Source organism: Centrocercus urophasianus, unplaced genomic scaffold (genome assembly GCF_019232065.1).
Source record: "Centrocercus urophasianus isolate 14NV4802_14NV808 unplaced genomic scaffold, USGS_Curo_1.0 seq_21, whole genome shotgun sequence".
Classification (NCBI taxonomy): Eukaryota; Metazoa; Chordata; class Aves; order Galliformes; family Phasianidae; genus Centrocercus; species Centrocercus urophasianus.
In genome coordinates this window covers 15,105,176-15,128,060 of record NW_024884767.1, presented here as the reverse complement: position 1 = coordinate 15,128,060, position 22,885 = coordinate 15,105,176, and the positions used below count along the sequence as shown (strand labels likewise).

The following is a 22,885-nucleotide window of genomic DNA, read 5'->3' as shown; positions in this document are numbered from 1 at the left end:
AGTTGTTAAGTAATGTAAGACTTATTTTGATTTCTTATAAAGTCACATAGTTTAGCCACAAGGTTTACACAGGTGTAACTTAAGAGTGACAATATTTTTAAGATAATTTTAGTACAGAGATTCTCATTAAAATTGACAGTTGTGTTTGGAACTTCGGTGTTTTTTTACCTTAATTTAACTGAGGAGATTTGCAAATCTGGTCACCTCTCTCTCCCTTCACAGGTAGGATATGAAAAAGGCCATGTTGGATGGAATTTTGAACAATCTGATCTAATTAAAGGTGTCTGTGCCCACAGCAAAGGGGTTGGGACTTGATAATTTTTAAGGTTTCTACCATCCTAAATCATTCTATGATTGTTTGATTCAACGACTTTTGTGAAGGGAGGAATGAAGGCAAAAAGGTCTGAATACCACAAAAAAAAAAACCAAACACATTTACTCTAGCACAAATAAGCAGCAGAAACTGGATTTTAGATATGTGTAGGTAGAAAAGTTAATTTATGTTTTCTTATGCATATTGAACAAGACATACACAGAGGCTTGCCTGTGAAACAGCAGTAGATTCTCACTGAGTAATTACCCAGCAGTAGCCTCCAAAAGTACAGATGCCCTGTATGCATGGCCTGTGAATTCATTGGCTGATAATAAGCTACTTAAGCATACACAGAGTTGATGATAAGCCCCTGCGTGGGATGCATCTGTTTATTTAGCATACAGGATTCTGAGTGACACAGATCCTCCCTCCTTGAAGCAAAAGCTGGAAGGAGACTTAAATTGAAGCCTGGGGGGTCATATTTCCCACAAAGGTCTAGTCACAAGATGCCATTTTCTTTCAACCTTTATGACATTACAGATAGAAATGCTTGCAAAAGGAAAGTGTGGCAATGCATTGGAAGTTTCCTCAAATATTCTTGTAGAGTCTGAAAAAGAAAAATCACTGTTCCAGAAAATTGTTTTTATGAGGAAGGAAAGATACAGTAGCTGACAGGTGCACATAAAAATCTATTTTAAACAACGGTGTTTATCCATGACATTTTCATTCCCTCACACATATACAGACTCGATTAATCGTGCCTTTCCAAAAAACAAGTCTGACTTCATACATGCAGTTTGCTACATTTTTGGTGTTGAAAAGGATACGAAATACTGCATTTTTTTTTTGGTATAAGACTTTTTCTTCCATATTCTCCATGTGAATAAGTTTTGCTGCATGTCCTATTCAACAACATTTTTTCTGCACTTCTTTCCTGTAGGTTGGTCATTGCTTACAAGAGAGAATAGCAACATAGTCCAGAGATGGCACACCTGGCCCTATAGTAGGTCACATGGGAATTTACTTCAAAGGATCAACAGTATACAGGAGCTCTATGTCTTACTGTAATGCTTAAATAACTTAGCTTGCTTCCAATTTGTTATAAGTGCAAAACCAAATCTTAAAATTGTACTCTTTGTGTTTTCCTTCAAACAGAAGAGATCAGCCCAATCATCTGAAAACCAGGCCTATGCTGTGGAAGTATGATCAGAAAAAAACCAGAGGCTGGACTTGTGCAGAAGACACAGATTCTACCCCTGCATCCCCACTCCTGCAATTTGCAGGGAACTAAAAGCATGTAACAAACAAAAATCTGTAAAGCCATTTTAGGTCTTTATTTCCAAATGGAAGATACTTTCATTGTTCATGCTACAACTTTCCTACTGTTGACCAATAAGACACTACTTCGTTGTGCAGAGGGCAGCATTTTCTTGGATATTCACTATTCCTGTAATTCCCAGAGACACCGCCTACCAGATTATCTCTTAACCCTTGAAGACCTGCTCATCACAGTATGTACTGAACAGATTTAGGCTGTTACACAAAAAATCTGCTTTGTTTTTTAAGACAGAAATTACCTCTAATCCTAACATGAACTGCAGTGTTTTAGCTCTTGCTTCCTGGGGAGGCTGGGTCTTCTGCCTATTCACAAGTTCAAAGCAAAATCTTTGCAGCAGACCTGCACTTAGTGGGCAATTGTCATAGCCGAAAGGAAGGAGGCAAATCTGCATAGGCCTTCTTTTGCTGCAGGACAGAAGGGCTGCAGCTCCCCAGACCGTTTCTCCCTACCCAAACAAGGACACTGACCCTTCACCCAGTCATGGGGAACACCTGAGGCTTCCTGGTAAAGCAGAGCTAATATTTAATAGCAGTAGAAGAAACCAGGCAAAGTTGAGAAGATTTAGCACCACATGACAGTAAAACACAGTGAGCATTCCTGCTGCAAGTCCTGTACTTAGATCTGAAAGGATTAATGCAGCTTAATCTGGTGTACAAAGAACAAATGGGCGCAGGTCAGCCCAAGGCCCAGCTGTTGGTGCTCTTACAGAATTACAAATTGTAGAGGTTGAAAGGGGCCTCTGGAGATCATGTAATTCCAAGCCCCTGCTACAGCACATTCCCTACAGCAGGTTATACAGGAAAGCGTCCATACAGGTTTTCAGTATCTCTAGACAAGGAGACTCCACTGCCTCTCTAGGCAGCCTGTTCCAGAGCTCTGTCACCCTCAAAGGAAAGGTTTCCCTCCTGCTCAGATGGAACTACCTATGTTCCAGTTTGTTCACACTGTGCCTCGTTCTGTACCATCCACTTGACAGCTTTTAGACATTTGTAAGCGCCGGTGACATTCCCTCTCGGTCTTCACCCGGCTGAACGGTGCCAGGTCTCTCAGCTCCAGGCCCCGCGGCTCTCAGGCAGAAAGGACGGCAGAAGGGCTCTCAGGCAGAATCCGTAACACGCGGATCGCACAGCACCAGACGAACCCCTAAGCCCACACCCGCGCCGCCTTCACGCCGGCCCGCGACCTCCCCGTCCTCAACGTTGCTCCTCCGGTGAGACAGGGGGCACCAGCGCTGCTCTGCTCTCCGAGGAAAGCCCGGCCCCGCAGGAAGAAGGGTGCCATTGGGGCAGCCTGCTGCCGGCCCCGCCTCTTCCCTGATCGCACGGCCCTCGCTGGGCTTCGGTGGGGTGGGGCTGGCCTGTAGCTGTCGGAAGTGGCGGCTGGCAGCTGGTCGAGCCGCTGCCCGTGACGGCCCGCCATGCACCCGCGGCGCCCTGAGGGCTTCGACGGCCTGGGCTACCGCGGGGGCGGCAGGGAGGAGTCGGGTCCGGCCGTCAGGCCTTTCGGCGGAGCCGCGGAGATGGGTCACTGGGTGACCACCCCGCCCGACATCCCCGGCAGCCGCAACCTGCACTGGGGAGAGAAGACTCCGCCGTACGGGGCCGGGACGCCGCTCGGGGCTGCCGGTCTCAACGAGGAACCTGGCCTCGGGGCGGGCGGGCCCGGCGCCGGTAAGGAAGGGCCCAGCTCAGCAGCGCGGCCCGCTCCTCTGGCCGCCTCTCGTTGACGGGCGAGGGCGGGCAGGCGGCGGCCTGGGCTCGGGCGCTCGCCGCGCGGGTGCGCTGCGCTGTCCTCCGGCTTCCCGCCACAGGCCCGGGGCTGCCGAGCTCACGGCCGCGGCTCCGCACGTGTAGGACCGAGAGCGCCCGCGCGCTGCCTGCGAGTCCTGGCTAAGCGGCGCGTGTCAGGACTCCCTGTGCCCGTGTGAATGATACCTTGCAGACGTGCTCCGCCTCCTGTGAGGGTAGGAGGTGGCCGCGGGTCGGATGGAGTGTTTTGTTGCTTAGTGTCAGCGTTGCGGACTGTCTTCCGGTCGCTGTAATTGTTTTGCTGAAACGCACGAGGGTGGTTGCACCAGCTGTGGGAGGGATAACGGCTGTCGTACATGGCGGTGAAGGAGCGGGAGAATTGGCGGCTGGTTCGAGCCTTTTCCGTTTACTGGTATGCAAAAGTAGAGTACCGGTATGCGAGAGTGGAGACTTTTATAAGCACAGTATCGTTTCATGCCGGGTTGAGGTGAATTGAGAGAAACTTTCTAAATCTAGGGTACTGAGCATAGGCTGCTTTAATTAAAAGATGATCTGTAGCGGTTTATATGTATGTAGGCATCAAAATTCTGTGAACAGCTGGTTTGGTTAAAGCTTAGTGTGTTAATGGGTAAATCTTTTTTTCAACCTGCAGTTCTCTGTATTTTTAGGGTTGTCTGTGTACATCCCCACTGATGAAAGTGCGGTGAACCACACTGCTTCTTCATAGATATTCTGAATGTACCTTTTCCTGTCCTTTGTACTCCTGGTCATTACGGTGTTCTACGTGTTAAAGAACTTTAAGATAAGGAGTTGCGGTATCATTGAGTCCAACCTCTGCAAGTGAAGAGTGGCTTATTCCTCGTAGGAGAGCTGCTGTGTCTCTGTGAAGCTCCACTGGGACTATCTGTGGTTGCAGTCTGCATTCACCTGTAGTTTGAACATTAATTTTCAGTTGTGTTTGTGGTTCTTCTTAAAGCTTTTCTTAAAACTAGCAGTTCCAAAGTGTAAATATGTGGTAACAAACAACAGGTAATTGAACCCACTGTTCTATTTGCAGCTTTAGTGCTTTTTTTAGTAACTACTCTTTTTTAGCAAAGGAGTGGAGTTAGAAAACTGATTTGAAAACCCTTGATGTTGTTTTATTATCTTTTCCAAAGTTTCTCTTTTTACTGTTTTTGGTTTTCAAGTGAATTCTGCCATAAATAGCTAATTTTATACTTCAAAATTGTAAGCTTATCATGAATGAATCATGAATGAAGTTAGCCTCTTTATCTGTTAAAAGGTTCAATTTCATGAACTTCTTGATCATTTTATCTCCTTTTTTTTCCCTGTAGTTGTTTTAAATCTTGTTTCTGAAAATGTGCACAAACTCGAATGAATCCAAAGTACATATATTCTTGGGTGAATCATTTTTTTATATCTTCCCTTACTGAATTGCTAAAAACATTGTAGTTTAGGAGCTGTATCTTTTTTTATCAAGTACAGCATAAGATAATTTGGAACTGCTTGTTGCTTTTTGGTTGTGTTGGTTTTGTTGTTGTTGTTGTTTTCAAATGGTCTGCTTGGCATTTCTCCCCTCTGTGCTATATAATCTATTTTTATTTCTTTCAGAGCAGTTGAACAGGTTTGCAGGCTTTGGTATTGGCCTTGCAAGGTAAGAATTCTGTATTGCTTTCAAGCAGTTGTGATGTAGTAAAGCTATATTTGTTTTATGATCCTTGTGTACATCACCTGTGTTATTTTTATGCCTATAGACTTAGACAGTTGAAGTGCTTGTTAAACCTATTTAAAATCCATTTAGGTTTCTGTTACTTAGTTTTTCTCAGAATGACTCCAGGAGCAGTGAATTTGAAACTTCTTCATAGCAATCTGAGAATAGCACAGAAGTTTATTTATTTTCTTCCTTCTATTAACGTATTTAAGTAACGTGAATGTGAATGCTTCCTAAGAATATGCAAATATATTCAATATCAGTGTATTTGAATCAGTAATGTTAACCTGACTAGTTGGTCAGATTTCATGATTTTGATAATACTAACTACTGATAATATTTGTGGAAGTAGCGGATTTAAAATATTTAATACTGTTTTCAGAACCCAAAATTGTCTGGTCTAGGTGTTGTGATGAACTGGATTTTTTTTAGTATTCCTGCTCAGTCACACTCAGCTGATGAGGTTGTTCTTGGTCACTGTACTGATGGATCTTGTGAAAGGGTGGGAGGTGGCTTTCTTGTCTCAAAAAAAGTAATGAATAAAAAAAAGACTTATTCCTTATGGAATGTGAGATTTGCTTTACCTGCATGTGAAACTTCTAAAAGTGCTTCTCTCTTCAGAAAATTGGAGTACATATGTTATTTGCCCAGTTAGCTCAGCATAGGAAATTGCATCTTAAGTTTCTTGGGCAGCTGAGGTTCTTTTGGCTTCTGCTAAAAGTGAAACAAAGACTTCCAACTTGGTCTGTTTCTTCCCCTACTATTGTCACCCTTGGTGCCTATCAGAACTTTTAACTGGTTTGAGGCAGTTAAAGTGAAAACAAATCAGGGAAGGAGCTGGATGACTTTTGCTGTTTAGGTGAGGCAGGTTGATTTGCCTTGGAGCTGACTCTGCAGGAGCCAGTTAGTCACCTAGAAGTAGTGCCAGCAGTGGACCGGAGAGGGGAGGGATAAAGAAGAGAAAATAGGAGTGACCATTTCTGGCAAGTAATGAGTTGCTTAAATTAGGTCATCTCACCTCATGAAATATTACCTGTCTCCCTCCTTCCACTGCTTCTCTTGCAATGATTCAGCTTGCTCATTGCTCAGCCTTGTTATTAATGTTGAAGTGGGTGGAAACTGCCAAACATGTTAAGAGTTGTTTAATTTCTTTTCAACCTGATGAAGCTAATGAACTCAGGTGAGAACAGCAAAGTGTGGGGCCATACGGCAGGATGGTATTCATTTTCTTCAGCAGCGTAGAGGTGTTAGCATGTCTCAGTAGTCCATTGGAACTATGCATTTTCAGTTAATCAAGCGTGATGAAGTTTTTTACATCTTGAGTACTAGGGCTTCTAGGACCTTAAGGTGGGCTTGTAGTTTTGAGGAAGAGCTGATGAATGTTGTACCACTGCTGAGACCAGTTCTTCCAGCTTCTGCATTTGCATTACATCGGGTGCTTGTCAGACACCCTGTGATGTGATTCATATCAGGAATCCTGTAAAAAACAGCCACAATAAAAAGGTTACTTTTTACTTTCTACAACTCAGTTGGCTATGAAGAAGTCTGAATAGGTAGCATCTGGAGTGTGAAGAAAGCTTTGCCTTACTGGTAGAAGCAAAATATGAACTAGCTCAATAGCTTACGAAACTTCAGGCTTAGTTTTTTGGTTTTTTTGTTTTGTTTTTTTTTGTTTGTTTGTTTATTTGGTGGGTTTTTTTTTTTGTTGTTTTGTTTTGTTTTTCCAATTAATACTTGCTTATCCAGAGTAATATCCGTCCTGTTAAAAATCAGTTCCAAATGGTAAAGTAAGTTGGTGTTCACTAACTTACCTAAATATATCCTAAAGGTACCAGTGATGTTACCTAAAATGCTTAGGCAGAGTCTGGAGGCCTTGATTTTCTTATCCTTATATCGGATTTGAACTGCACGCAGACAAGTGTTTTTACCACTTGGATTCTTTCAGATAACAAGTTTTCAAGTTTTCTATCTGACTGTGGCCAGAAATTTTATGTTAATATTGAGAGATTTTTCCTATCATGGTTTGATTTCAGTGGTTTCTCAGGTGAGGAAGGGGAGCGCTGTTCTGGGGGAGTATGCTTTCCTGTTGAAAAAATGTGTGACTGAAATTCAAAAGTGGCTGTTGACAACAGTCCTGTACCTTTCTAAGTAAGGTCATGATTAATCCTGTGATAAGCAGAATGAATATAAAATTGGAAAGTAACCCCTCCAGTATCCTGCCTTCTGACTTGTTTCCTCATCTTATGGAAAGGGAGGGGTCTAAGAATTTTGGTGCATTGCTTTGCCATATGTATATACAAGGGCTGCTCCAAAAGTAATGCCTCCTATTTTATTGTCGTGGCCTGGAACACCAGAGGCATATGTTGGTGGTATGGCAGTGAAAGGTGAACCTTCCTACCAGTATTCCATTTTTTGTTCCTGTGTGACAGATTGCAGCAGAGATTTGAGACAATGGTAACTGCCATAGTAACGCACCTTTACTTTGTTCATACTTTTGAATTCCACCACGTGGAAAAAAAAAAATGCACTCATGACATTCATGGACACTTGCTGAATGTTTAGGCCAGACTATAGATATAGTTCATTGAGTGGTATATTTCAGCAGTGGTAACAACAGTGTGAAAGACGAGGCATGTTCTGGACTACCATACACAGCTGTCACACCATGAAATGAAGAGCATATCAATTAGCTCATCTGCTAATGATGGTGACTATACTGAAAAATAGCATGTTGTAGCTGGGTGTTTGCTATGTCAAATAATGTTACTGGGCTTTATGCATCTGTAATTTCCATGGAAATAAATAGGTTACTTTTGGAGCAACTTATGTACATATAACCTATGTACATAATTTTCATTATGATTGTATGCAATGGGTGATTTTATACTTGTTAGTTTGTAGTAGCAGCATGCTAGAAGGTAGCCCTTCAGAATGCCTTATTCATTTGCAAGGTAACGCGTATTTTTTTCAAATACTGATCCAATGCTGTTAACAAGCCTTTTCTCATAAATTTACAGCTGTTTCCAGTGCTTTAAAATACGTTTCTCTTTTTTTAAAGCCTATTTACAGAAAATGTGTTAGCCCATCCTTGCATTGTTCTGCGTCGTCAGTGTCAGGTATATCTTTTCTGTTATCTTTTCAGTCAGATCTTTTCTATGCTGTGATATTGTTTTTGTCATGTTCTGTAGCGTATAAGGAAACTTCACAATTCTTAAGTAGTATGCATTGTTTTATTTCTATTTGTAGTGTGCATTTTTTCTGTTCTAAAATTTAACCTGAGCATTCTTTTTTGTTTGGATATTGGAAAATAAGTTACGGTAATTGAGATCCTCAACATCTCTGAAACTTTCAAACCCAGGTTACTAACAAGATGTTATGTTTCAAGTATTTTTTTTTCTGTGCTTCTTTGTTGTTTACATTTGCACCATACACACTTAAAAGTTTTGCTTGTTTCTCTGAATTTCACTGAGACTGTATTCATATATTGGTTGGTCACTTTAGGTGACCTTTATGGAGATGATGCCTGTTTTGGAAGTGCTTTTTACTTCAGAGTTGTAACTTCTGTATGTTTATAAAACTGCAGTCATTTATATTTTTAACAGGTTAATTACCATGCTCGGAATTATCATCTCACTCCATTTACTATTGTCAATATTATGTACAGCATCAATAAGACACAGGTCAGTATTTGGGGTCAGGTTGCATCAGAGCAATGGATGTTACTATGGTACATTTGTATACTGGCATCTTCATTTCTTTATGCAACTGATGGTAAAACATGTGGTCATTGTTAGGGGGTGGTTATGGTCACAGAAATTCTTCAAAAAGTAATGATTAATTTTTCTGATGAAGTATATTATTTAGTGGGGAAGGCTTATGTGTTTTAGAAAGTAAGAGGCCCTCAAAACTGGTTTTTTTTTTTTTCAATTAGGATAGTTTAAAAAAAAAAAAAAAAGCTTTATGTGGATAATGAGAGTGACTGTTAAGTGGCTACATCTGAAGTATGAACTTCCAGTTCTGCATAGTCTTGTGGGAGGAGGAGAATGGAAAACCTCATACTGAAGTCAGAGAGCAGTAAAAATCAGCATATCTTAACATCCTGAGCATATTTTGTCCGGTGAAAATGGCATAACATTTATGACACAGAGACCTCTAAGGTTGTGTGATGCAAAGTTCTTTTGAGTTGAGAAGTCATCTGGTTTGATGATCTTGAAGTTTAATGATAGAATTGTGACCCTACGCATCTTGGGTTTGCTTAGATTTTGTGCAAATGAGTGAAATAGTGAAAATATTTCATGTTGCTTCAATGTAACTGCATATTTCAAAACACAGGGTCCAAGAGCTCTTTGGAAAGGAATGGGCAGCACTTTCATTGTTCAGGGCATAACCCTGGGAACAGAAGGCATCGTCAGTGAATTCACACCTTTACCAAGGTATTGTGTGGATTTTTATTTCTTCTAACAAAACGTTGTCTTTTAAGTGTTAGAAATTTAAATTTTTTTGAGAAATTTGAGTTCAGTCAGACATTGAGTAGATGTGTGTCAGCACAGTGAGGTTATTTTGGCAAAGATCACCATGTAATTAAACAGTAAGAGACTTTCTGGAAGCCATGTATGTATGTTTGCCTATTGGTCAACTATATAAATAACATGGCAAATTGGTTTGGAGTCACCAACCCTGGAGGTATTCAAGAAATACTTAGATGTTGTGTTGGGGGATGTTGTTTAGTGAGAACTGTTGGTGGTAGGCAGACAGTTGGACTGGATGATCTTTTCCAACCTTGATGATTCTAAGGTTCTATAATTAAAAGTTAGTAAAAGATACTTAATAGTCACAGAGCACACGCTAATGCTGGTGAAGTGATAAAGACGTTTCTTGGATAATATGTTAAGAAAGTGGAAATATGTTTTGAGCTTAATACTGTTTAAGTCTGAATTGTCCAAAGGGCTTAAGAATTGTCATTGCATTGAGGGAGCTCAGTGTTCCCATTTTTAACGTACACATGGAAACCTAGTACTTAAAGGACATGGTTTTAAATTGGAGAAGAGATTTGGCAAGAATGAATGTCGCCTGTGTGTATTACCCCATGCAGTTTTTTACTGGACGCTTCAGTAGTAGTGTGCATCTGAGCCATTGCATGGACATGGAGGTTACTGCTTTTGGCAACAGTGCCACCCATAAGTGGAGTTAAATAATTTTATAAAGAACAAAGGATGCAGTGAAACATCTTCAGTTCTGTATTGCAGCATTCCCCCATTATAGGAAAGGGGCTTGGAAATGCAGTTAACATTTAATGCATGTTAACATGGCAAGTTGAATGTTGTTCTGTACTAGACAAACTCATTCTGTATTTCACCGAATCACTGAAGTTGGAAAAGACCTCTGAGGTCATCAGGTCCAACTGAATGAGAACTGAAGCTGAACTTAGTTTTTAAAATTCGTCTATTTCTGACGTTTGAGGTAGAAATTTCATTACATTGTAGGTATTTACCAAATTATGGCTGTTGAATATTGAGCTGGTGTGAGAGTCAAGCGGGCTGTAGTTAACTTAGTATTCATATCTTGAAATGTGTAACTAGAAAATTCTAACTTAAGGGTGACTTAAAAAAAGAAATCCCTTAATATACAGCGCATGAGTTTTATTTTAATAAAATTATTTTAATGAGCTATGTTAGAGACCAGTCTTCTCTGACTCTGTGAGAATATCTTGTCAGTTTTTAGGAAAGAAACAGATGGACAAAAATAACTTCAAGAAATGGAAAGAATGTAACTAATTCAAAATACAGTAAAGAATGTATTTTGGTAAAGAAAGGCTGATATGCTGAAATTTCCACTACTTTCTGAAAGTGACTTTCAGAGACTTACTAATAATTAAAAGTTTTTCTAAGCTACCTACTAGGCTGAATAACTTTTAAAAGGTTAACTACAATGTATTAACTGCACATGTGACAGAGGAATTTCCTATAGAGGAGAGATGCATCTCTAGACTAACAGTAGAATGCCAGTGTGAAAAAAGGAAGTTGATACCCATGAAATAAATGCTTGAGAGTAACTATTCTTATGCATAGTACAGTAAATCCTGCTTTACTTTTTTAGAGAGCTTTCACACAAATGGAACCTCAAACAGATAGGTGGACACCTTCTACTCAAAGGGTAAATATGGCATTTGTTATTATTATTTAGGCATCAATAATAAAGCTAGTAAATGTATAGCAGTATAATCTGCAAGTGTTCTTTCTTGATAGGATGCTTATGGTAATTCTCAAATTCTGATTTATTTTTTAAAAATGTTGGTTGTGTGTGTCAGTTTCAGAAATTTTCTCTTTCTGGATCCCCGTGTCTTTATGGAGACAGAATAATTTAAAATAATGGTTTCTTCTTTCACTAGATTTTAATATCTGAGATGTGAATTGATCTATCATATGAGAGTAGAATTTGAGAGAAGTTCTGAATGTCTTGACTTGTTAATGTGTGTTTCGATATTTGAGTTGCTGTTTTGCCTTGTGCATGATTTGGTAGATAACTGCATTGCTTTCATGTGCATATGTGACTAAAATGGTAGTGTTATCATGACTATAATTGTCATTTGGTTGATTTCTACAGGTTAACACATGTGATAGCAATGCCTTTCTATTCTGCAAGCCTGATTGAAACTGTACAGGTAATTTACATATATCATTTGGAGGGTACAATTATTTTGTTTATAAATTAGATTTCTTAAAAAGTGAATCTTTGGATTTGCATTCAGATTTGTTGCAGTAGTTGTATTGTTTTTGCTTGAGACTGTATGTTTTATTATATCAGATGGTATATTTATTATACCAGGTAGGAAGTATTTATTATGATAGTTATTTTGGTTGTGCTGTCTTAAGTGGAAATCTAGTATGATAAAGCATGCTTAGACGCAGTGTTCCAACAGTCTGTATTATGGAAGAGCAGATTACATTTATGCAATCTAGAAGACATATTCTAAACAAGTCTTTTCTGTATAAAGGTTTTTGAAAGGTCTGCTAGGCAGGTTACTGGTATGACCTCTGACCCTTTCACTATAGTGATTTCAGAGCTTCTCTAGTAGTTCGACTTTGTTTGGTCAAAATACCAAGGAGTGCTTTTCCTTTAAAATTTTTGTCTAGTTCTTCTTTAGTCATCATAACAAATTTCAGTCTAAACATGTTGCTTAGGATACTTGTCTGTAAGAGTACAGAGTAAACCATAATACTTATATTTCAGTGAATTGTTGCATTCCTTTCTTCACAAAGTGTCGAAGCTTAACAGCAGTACAGGATAATTCTTCTGGATATTTCCATGTAATTAGTTGCTTTTACCATGAAAGTATCTTTTTGCTGCTGATGGCACTCTTACCAGTAAAGTGAGCTCTTGTGGAGGTGATGCAGGTTAGTCATTCATGTCATTCAGTCATCAGACTAATCACTTTCATTCAGGCAAGTTCGTAAATACTACTAAGATAGATAATAGATCCAACTTTTTAAACCTATAGTTCAGCTGTTGCTGGGTGTCAGTAAGATGTTTTCTGTGGAGAAGAGGCAAAAAAAGGTTGATTTTTCTATCTTCTTATTATTCTTTGAGAATGTGTTTACATACTGAAAGGCCACTCTTGGGTTTCCCTGGAGCCTTCTCCAGGCTGAACAGCTCCAGCTCTCTCAGCTTGTCCTTGTAGTGAGGTGTTCCATCCCTTAGATCATTTTTTTTGGCCATCCTCTGGACACACTTTAATTCGTCCACGTCTCTCCTGTACTGAGGGCTGCACATTTGGGTGCAGTATTCCAGGTGAGGTCTCACCAGTGCAAACTAAAGTGGAAAGATCCGTATCCCTTGTCCTCCTGGCCACACTTTCCTTCCTTGCAGCCCAAGATAAGATTGGCTTTCTGGGTTGCTAGGGCACTTCGCTAGCATGTGTTCAGCTTGCCACAAAGAGGTCCCCCAAAGTCTTTTTTGGCAGGACTGTGCTCACTCCTTCTCTGATAAATGGAAAAGGAGCACTAGAACAACTGACATGGAGAAGGCAGAGATACTCCACAATTCTTTGTATCAGTCTCCACAGACAGGCTTTGCATGCCTCTCACATCCTTGAATGTGTAGGCAGGGAGAGCAAAATCCTCTCACTTTAAGAGAATCATAGAATTGCTCAGGTTGGAAAAGACCTTCAAGATCATCAAGTCCAACCACAACCTAAGATACTACCCTAACTCTAACAACCCTCCGCTAAATCATGTCACTGAAAGGGAGAAAGGAAGTCTCAGGAAACTCTAGGATGAGTAGCCTCATATCTGTGGCTGGAAAGATCATAGAACAGCTCCTCCTGGAAGCTGTGTTAAGACATGTGAGACAAGGAGATGATCTGAGGTAGCCACCGTGGCTCTGGATAGAAGAACTGTATGGTCTGACAGGAATTGGAAAAGGGACATTGGTTTTAAACAGAAAAGGGAAGTTTAGATTATTTGGTAGAGAGGATTTCTTTACTTGGGGAGTGAGGAAGCTCTGAAACAGCTTGCATGGAGAACCTGAGGATTCCCTGTCCTCGGAGATGTTCCACGCCAGGTTGGTTGCAGCACTTGGTGGCCTGATCTAGCAGGTGGCAGCCCTGCTCATGATCGTGATGCTGGGACTCAGTGGTCTGTAAGGTTCTTTCCAGACCAAGCCGTTCTGTGATGATTCTGTGCTTATTAACCAGGCAGAAACAAGCAAAAGGCCAAAACAGTATTTCCTACAACCTTGTAAACAAGTGATCAGCTATGTAAAATTTTGTACGTGAAAGTAATCCTACTGAGATCTTAACAGAATTTTAGGCTCAGTTCAACTGTGTTTAAGTATTTTCCTGAATAGATGTATCTGTGCTGTATTAAATGTATTATCCAGTTCTTGGAAACATAATAATTGACTTTCTAACGAGAAATGCGAAAGTTAGTATTAGCATTTGTCACTTATTTATGCAGTATCCATATCTGCAGTGGACAGCTTGTAACAATTTTACGTTATTCATGTGCTGAAAGAGGACAAGTACAAATTACAAGATATAGAGATTAAAGACTGTTGGATTTCTTTTACCAAAAGTTTTATGTTAACTTTGATAAACCATACCATTAACAGTTAGAAATGCTTCATTGAAATAGCTTTAAGAGTTAGGCTGTAGTTGCTAAAGCTTTTGTCTCTTGCATTTCAAGCCAGTAGGTGGCATGTTTGAAGTGATAATAGCAATATGAAGGAGATCTTCAGAGTTCGTAACATGTTATGTATTTATAAAGACTGGATAAAAAAAATATTTTGAAGTATTCAAATTAGTTTCTTTTTTTGGCAGACCCTGTGATATGCTGATAGTTGTATTTCTTTGCTAGTAATACACATAACTGTAATGTAGATCAAATCACTTTTTAAAAAAAAATGAAAACGCAAATTTACTTGAATCTATTAAGTATAGAAGAACGTGAAATATCAGTATAGCCGCTTAGACATAATGGCGTGCAAATACGTGTTTATCTTAAGATAAAATTCAGCAGAGGTAGGTGTCAGTGTGGTACTGAAATGGCACAAGTCTTAACTAATCCATTGTGCTTATAGAGTGAAATCATTCGAGACAATCCTGGCATTCTGGACTGTGTTAAAGAAGGAATCGGCAGAGTTGTAGGCATGGGAGTACCCCACAGCAAGCGCCTCCTTCCTCTAATGGTCTTGATTTTTCCAACCGCTCTACATGGAGTTCTTCACTACGTCATCAGTTCCATCGTCCAGAAGCTTGTTTTGCTTTTTCTGAAAAGAGAGAATTCCCACAGCCTGCCAACAGAGAGCTCCACTTCTGTGCAGAGCATGCTGGATGCGTATTTTCCAGAACTCATTGCTAGCTTTGCCGCTAGCCTTTGTGCTGATGTCATGCTTTACCCACTGGAAACAGTTTTACACCGCCTTCATATTCAGGGGACGCGCACGATAATTGACAATACAGACCTTGGCTATGAAGTGCTTCCGATCAATACTCAATATGAGGGAGTGAGAGACTGCATTAATAGTATAAAACGTGAAGAAGGAATGCTAGGTTTTTACAAGGGATTTGGAGCTGTTGTAGTGCAGTATACCTTGCATGTCGCTGTTTTACAGCTCACCAAAATCATTTATTCAACACTGCTTCAAAATGTTTCCTAATCTGTTCAGGTGTGGATTTAGCATTGTGGATATGATACAGTTGTACCATATTGTTAAAAATTAAGTCAAAAATGAAGTTCAAAGAATCTGCTCTGTGGATTCTCCCTACATAGTAAAGCTTGTTTTAAAAATGCAAGCTTGTAAGTATAATTTGAAAGTATAGTTTAAATTGAAAAGGAGAAACCAATTAAGTATAATATGCAGTCATGCACAAGGGGATCAGATTTCAGATATGGCTGGAATGATTTACCAGTTAGCTGAACTAAGGAACGGGTATGAGTTTATAATCTCTGCTATAGAAACATCACACCTGATGATCTGGACTGCTAGGCAGTTTGAAGAAATTTTTTTTTTCATAAGTTGTAAGAACTTTGAAGTGAGAGATGACTTTACTGGTCTTTTTAAAGTGTTTTCATCTTCACTTTTAATGGGCCTGTGAATAAAATAGAACTGTAAAAGTAACTTAAATAGACACAAATCACTGAAATTACAGGTATGTAGACATCTTATTTTGCTGCAGTGTAGCAGAAGATGAATCTTTTGCTTCATACAAAAATAACAAAAACTTCTTTGGGGATAAAATTTCACAGAATGTAATATGTAGCTGTCTTATAGTTTGTTCACAAAGCTTACAGTACTAAAGCGTGTGAATAAAGCAAATTAGAAACCAGTGTGTGCATGTGTAAGAGCCATTCTTAGTCAACTTTCCGCTGGTAACTTCAGTTAAGTTTCATTCTGCTACTTCATCTAACAGAATAAGCTTGCAAATGTATTGAGTGTCAATGTTCAAAATACACTGAAAGCGTAAGAGATTAACTGGCTATTTTTAGAGTTCCTTTTGTTAGATTGGACGAGTATGTACAAAATTGCCTACTTAAAGTTTAGCACCAATGTTCTTTGCTGAAGATCTCTGCTGGATTAGATATTTCTGTGAAGCAGAACAAAGTCTGTTCATGTGCAAGTAACTACTGAAATGTAACATTTTTCCCGCTTCCACCATTAAATCAAAGCTGTTGGTCTGGAAATTAGTTTTTGTCACCCAAAATAAATTATTCCTTTGTTTCATCAATAAATATGATGAAGTTTTGGGGGAGGGCGGGGTAACAGTGGGATGGTTTTAGCAAATACAGCAAGCACGTGGAGAGTCACTTCTAAATTACGTGAAAGGTTAATAACCTTCTTCAGACTTTCTTGTGGCAAGTTCTTTGAATGCTGTAAATTGATGTTCACTTAATTTTTAAGCATTGTATAGTGTATTGTTATGGAAAATAGTCATGGCTAAATAATGAAGTATTGCTATTCGTAAGCTCTTGAAATCAGTTGCAAGTCTGCATTATTGTTACAGGAACTTTCATGTTTTTTAAATACATAAGTGCTGAAGTGGAAAGTGCAGTGAAGTTGGGAACTGGTTTCATTTTGAAATATTGTTAATTGGAAATCTAGTGTATAGAATGGAAGCAATCAAATAAAATGAGAATTCACTAAATATTTTGAAGTAATTCACTGGAGAGGCAGACAAAGGAGTACTGGTTTGTATGTTATATTTTGTTGTATATGCACTTTAGCGACTGTTGTAAATTGCTCGAATTTCCAAAGTGCAATTATATGTTGAACTAGAACTACATGCTAGAGCATGGGTAAAACACTCTAATTTTAGGGTTTTTTGTTTTTTGTTGTTGTTCAACGTTTTTTAAGTTTCTGTGAATATGAAGAGTGAATCACATCAGAGAATCGTCCAGTTTGGGGAGACAGGTCTAGTCCAGGTTCCTGCCCTGTGACTAAGGTCATGTTGGAGACCAACACTGCAGATCAGTCTATGACATTGGACCAAAATGTTTTTCTAGGAACAGAAGGACATTTTGTCATATAAAGGCGTGCCTTCCATTTTGTGTATTCTCACAGAGGAAAGATAGGACTGTTCTGAGCACTCATGGTGTATTGTGCTAGAACATTAACTTGTATCAAAGTATCAAACGTGCTCTCATTGCCAAGAGTTACAGTTCTACTTCACTCTGCCAGAAAAGGGTGTAGCATTAAGGAGAATAAGAAGGTGCTGTCGACTTTCTGTGACTGTTCTGTAGTGGCAAAGTAGTTTGCTTCAGGCTGTTAATTTTGGTCTTCATCCCATCAATTACAGTTAATATATTTTGATTCTGAATGTGCATGTGCTTTACCTTCCAAAAAAACTAATTCATTGCTTTATCTGAAGTTGAATTCTTACCCACGCAAAAAAATGTGAATGATCTTTTTAACATTTTTATTACAGTATTGTAAATATTTCCATTTTCATTTTCATCTTAAATCCAGGTTTAAGAGAACAGGTACATAGCTGTTTATCTCAAATGTGTAAGCAGTCAGTGGTTTTAGCATAGGGCGTTACTGAAAACTATAAAATATTGTTATAGCAAGTGAGTTCACGTTTTTGGAATATGAAAGAACAGTACATTCTCTTCGTACTGATACAAATTCAATTACTTTCTTATATGTTTTTTTCATTTTTTTCAGTGCTGATTTCAAGGCAGTGAATATTTCTGAAGTATGACTCAATGTAGTGTTCCCACTCAGATTTGGCTTCTTACCGACATATACATTGTAAAGAGCAAGCTTTGATGTGAGGTAGCTGATGATAGATAAGGCAAGAAACTTTCAGAGGTTACACCACCTGGAAACCATCACAATTATCTGCCTGTGTTGTTTCACAAGACTACCTTTCAAATCAGATGCATCTTTTGGCTCTGTTAGAACAGAGCTTTCAGGTCTTATCATAGAAGGGTTTGGGTTGGAACGGAACTTTAAGATAATCTAGTTCCAATTCCCCTGTTAGGGGGGCAGTATTGATACAAGTGCTGCAAGTCATGATGAAGTACTGGTACTGTAGTCTTCAGCAAGATTTCAAATTCATTCCTTTTACCAGATCTACTCTGTTGCACGAGCGGACCCAGAGCTGGATCAAATCTATTGTACTTGAGCTGTGGAGCGTATTTTATGGATTTATTCACAACTATCAAATTATATACTTCTTTCAGCTCTTGTGGATCTAGCATCAGCTTAATATAAGTACAAGACAAGATTTGAGCTGCTGCACTTATTGCTGCTTGTTCTACCTGAGCCAGTCCTTTAGGCTGCCACAGTCTTATTCACAGTCTTTCAGCTACTACATGATGACATAAATCAGGCTTGTCTTTACATCAATATACAATTTCTTAGTTGCTATATATATATTTCTTGGTCGATTGTTGGTATAATTAGGGGCTGGAGTGGTCCAAATATTTGCCTTTTAATGAGCTCCGAGGAGGAGAGCTCACATAACAATTTTGTGGACTAAATGGTTTTTGATGGAAGTCCAGAGAGCGGCATGTAATGGCAGCATTTCCTGTCCTATGTGGGAAAAGGTGGTGATAACAAACTGAGTAAAACCATTTCTCTGGATTGTTTTAAAAGATAAAATGCAAACCTGTAGCAGGGGTAGAACATAAAATCTCTGTTTAATAAAAAACTGGTGTCATCTGTTTTAAAAGCAAATCTAGTTCTAAAGAGGTGAGTAGAGCTTTGTATTTTCAGTCTTTACATCATCAAAAAGCTGTTGACTTTTTATACCAGTCTCTGCAGTTTGGCAGAGCAAAATTGGAGGGTGGGGAAGAAATGCTGAAAATTATATGTTGAAATAGCCCAAAAGTGCTGATTTAAAACAGTAGAAAAATGATTGTAGGTTCACCAAATTAATGAAACCAAAGTACAACAGTCCGGTATCTGTACATCTCTTAAGTTTCAAGTTAGAATCACAAAGCATTTAAGTCTACCATGCCTTACTTTCCCTGGTGCAGCTGCTTCAGCATTTTCAATATGAAACATAGATCTGCGTTTTCTTCTCCAACCAAGGCAACCTTTCAAAGAATGTAAATAATACAACAATATGCATGTTTAATACTGCAATTATGTCCTTTTTTTTTTTTTCTAGTTCAGAATCTTAATTGGCTGCGTTATACTTACTGCCTCTGGCAATTTGATCTGGGTGAGATGTTGTATCGGTCTCTTCTTGGAGAAGCAAAGGAGTATAACCTGGCCTGTTAATGTAATAAAATTAGAATTAAAAAAGGTTGTTTAGCTGTTATCTCAAGTTCAAAGTCTTGCTCCTATTTCAGTTTCTCATTACAGTAAGTCCTGGACATATTGAGGAGGTATTTACTCTTTTCTCTCATCTTTGCTCAAACAATTCTTGTAGACAACTGTTCTTAAAATTGATGTTCCTGAGTGTTGTTGATTCTGGTGTCCATCCAGAAAAGAAAAGCAGTAGAGTGAGTGTAAATGACTGAAGATTTTTTGATCCTGAATGTATGTATGCAGTATATGAGCTTTCAAGCAGGTTGTGTCCTATACTCAACCAAATGCCTCAGGATGTGCTCCAGAAGAACCCATATGCATAGCTGCTTTGGTTGTTGGCTCCCTGCTCATACTAGCTCTGTTCAGTGCTATTCAAGGTCTGCATGATACCTTCAATGTCCATTCAGACTGCAGATGTATTCTATGGTGCATGCAGGCAATGTAATCAGTCTAAACCAGTGAAAAAATACAAACAAAAGCAGGACTTTTGAAGACTGTTACCTGTGATGTAACTTCACGTATGCAAAATGAAGTGGGAGGAAAAAAAGAAGGCATTGAGAGGATTCTGAAGCTGAGTATGTGCTTACCAATGTGAGTACCTTGGCAAGGATGTATGTGTCAGTTTACTGCTGTATTAGAGGGAAGAAGTATTTACTTCATAGGAAACAATTTTCTTGAAAAAGAGTTTATGTTCTTCTCCTAAGGTCTTTCATTCTCTGTCTGTTTTCTATATACAATTTCTTTGCCTCTCTAATCAGAGGCAGCTCATCCACTCTCTATTTCAGTTCATGCCTACCTCTGTCTCCATCTTGTCTTTTCTCTTTGGTTTTGTATCTGCCTTGTCTATCTGCACTGTTTATATCTCGTCAGTGGTATCTCTCCTCCAAATATTACCTTTTCCTTGTGCTTTCTTTGCTCTAAAATGCCTTGCCTGTACTGCACAAGCAAATAGCTGAAGGCCACTCCAGGTACTCAAACATGTTTATCATGTTGTCCATTGCATGTCGTAGAGTAGATGCCAAAAACTACTAACAGAATATGCAAACTGCACTTTACAGTGAGAAAGTAGTTTATATTTGACACTGAATTCATGGGGTGAATTCATGGGGTGAGAAATCTTCTCATAACACATGAGATGGATGATCTTGAAAGTCACGCAGTTGAGTCAGTCTGAAATATGCTCTGTTGATAGCTCTTGTTGTATTTTCTAGGGGTATATATAGGGATTATAACAAATTATATACGAATAGGTTAACTTGTAGGGATAGGTGTGCAAGTGCTTAGGCTTTGTTTCCTGTTCTTTGAAGCAGTTATCTGAACAACGCCCAGCTTTATATGTACAGTGTTTCTCAGTGACGGTTCTTAGTTTCACAGCTGAAGCTAAAGAACCATTCATTAATAAAGGAATTAGTACTGGCCTGTAGCTGGTATGGGTTTGTGTCTGGGATTATTAAGATTTTATGTTAGTATGGAAACTCTTCCTATGCTTTTACTGGCAAAGATAAACGTTCTCATCTGCCAGAAGTTGTTACACTTGTATTTCATTCTTAAAATCAACAGAAAAGTGAGAATGAGAAGTTACTTTTTGTGTGACTGCACCTTCCAACAACAAGCATGTGGTGGAAAGGGATTAGAATGCTATAGTTTTGGGGTTTTTTTTTTGTCTCTAGTTGCTTTTTCAGGTCCATATGACTTGCATATGAGTACATCCTTTGATGACTTTGTACTTAGTTGAGTGCCTCTTGGCTTACTGCAGCTTGCTGGGTGGTCATAGATGTCCTGTGTTTTTGGCTTTGCTGGGCATGTTTTCTGTCTTCTGTGTATTTTTTTTTTCTTGCTGGAGTTCTGGCAAAGCACCTTAACAGCTGGATACTCTTCAAGTACCGGAAGCACTATCTGATGATTAACAGAGCACTTTGTCCAGGCTAAGCCACCACTGGAGAATTACAAGGATGTTTACAGTAATGTAATCGTATTAGATTATTAGGCTAAGCAGAGCAATGTTGTAATGCTGCTACACTGCTGTTTTTTTGGCAGTTTTATTTCTGTGTAATCCTTAAATGAGTGGTTGTAATTAGATTTGAAAGTGATTTAGCCCCAGTGGTTGGCTTGTCACATAGCTACGACAAATTACCAATGCTAAAATTAAGTAATATGAAATACATAGTTCTTGCAAAAATCTGGCAACGTAACAGGATAATTCCTGTAAACTCTCATAAGAATAACTCAACACTCTTTTAGACTTAGGGAAAACAGTAACGTTCAGAAAACTGATGAGTGTGTGTCAATAACACTGCATTCTTAGCTTCCCTTGGTGGCTCTTCTTGATGCTTATTTGTGTCCACTGGTAAGTTCTTCTCATTACTAGGTTTTTGTTGCAGCAAAGATCACAGGATTTTTGGCATCCTTAAAACTGAGCATTGTTGTGAGCATGAAATGTTTAACTGGAAGCTCTCTCCCTGTCTGTTTGTAGAACAGGACACATGGGAGAAAAGGTTCCTGTCTCTGAAGGGAACAAAATAAGGCATAGGCTAGGAAGATAAATAAGTTTTATATGATAGGTGGAAAATGACTCTGCCTCCAAAGAGAGCTTGTTTGATGCTAGGCAGTAACTTTACTTAGGCAACTTTGGTTCAATTCTGCCCATCCAATGTTCTTCTGAGGCCCCATCTGGAGTATTGTGTCCAGTTCTGAAGCCCCCAATACAAGAAAGACAGAGGGGAGCCACAAAGATGATCAGGGGACTGGAGCAGCTCCCCTATGAAGACAGGCTGAGGGAGCTGGGCTTGTTCAGCCTGGAGAAAAGAAGGCTGCAGGGTAACCTCAGTGCAGCCTTTCAGTACCTAACGGGAGCCTACAAACAGGAGGGGAATCAACTCTTTGAAAGTGTTGATAACTGCAGGACAAGGGGAAATGGTTTTAAATTGAGGGAGGAAAGATTTAGGTTGGGTGTCAGGGGGAAGTTCTTTACAGAGAGAGTGCTGAGGTGCTGGAACAGGCTGCCCAGAGAGGTTGTGGATGCCCCGTCCCTGGAGGTGTTCAGGTTGTTGCAGTTCTGGAAGTCATGTTAAACTGGAGGGAAGGACAGCTTTAACTCCTGCCATTTTCTATATTTCAGTGTTCAGTTTCTGAATCTTAGTATTTTTTGAATGCTCAGCTTACAAAGGCTTGTGCTTTGATTTTGCATTCCATTGTGTTTTTTCTTCTCCCGAACTCTTTTATCTAAATAACTCCATAGGCTCCTCTTCTTGAGATGTGTGCTTATATCTGCCTACTTCAAGAGCTCCTTTCAAGGCCTCATTTAGAAACTCAGTTTAAGTATGACACATTTACTACAAACCTTTGCTGTAGTATTTGTTTGTGATTGAATGAGTAAGTCCGTGTAACCAGAGAAAACGAGTATACAGAACTATGTATAACAGGCATGCATTGTCAGAGCAAGAGAAAGTTGGTTTACATTAACTAAAGTAAGCACAGAGAGTATCTTGCTCATTAAAACAACCCAGTCAGTACTGAAT

General features: G+C 39.2%; 1 protein-coding gene across 1 annotated transcript; it reads left to right on the top strand.

Moving 5' to 3' along the window:
- Positions 1-3,054: 3,054 nt before the first annotated feature.
- On the top strand, positions 3,055-16,582 carry SLC25A46 (solute carrier family 25 member 46). The gene is made up of 8 exons (XM_042822959.1): positions 3,055-3,322; positions 5,012-5,054; positions 8,170-8,227; positions 8,714-8,791; positions 9,444-9,544; positions 11,208-11,264; positions 11,715-11,772; positions 14,688-16,582. Exons 1-8 carry the CDS (start codon positions 3,070-3,072, stop codon positions 15,264-15,266), a joined length of 1,227 nt encoding a protein of 408 aa, XP_042678893.1. The 5' UTR covers positions 3,055-3,069; the 3' UTR covers positions 15,267-16,582.
- The last annotated feature ends 6,303 nt before the right edge of the window (positions 16,583-22,885 follow it).

Bases quoted from the DNA above. Each gene is read 5' to 3' on its own strand.
- SLC25A46 (XM_042822959.1), top strand. From the start codon at position 3,070: ATGCACCCGCGGCGCCCTGAGGGCTTCGACGGCCTGGGCTACCGCGGG. The intron at 5,055-8,169 runs GTAAGAATTCTG...CTTTTTTTAAAG, and splicing joins TTTGGTATTGGCCTTGCAAG to CCTATTTACAGAAAATGTGT. The intron at 11,773-14,687 runs GTAATTTACATA...TTGTGCTTATAG, and splicing joins GCCTGATTGAAACTGTACAG to AGTGAAATCATTCGAGACAA.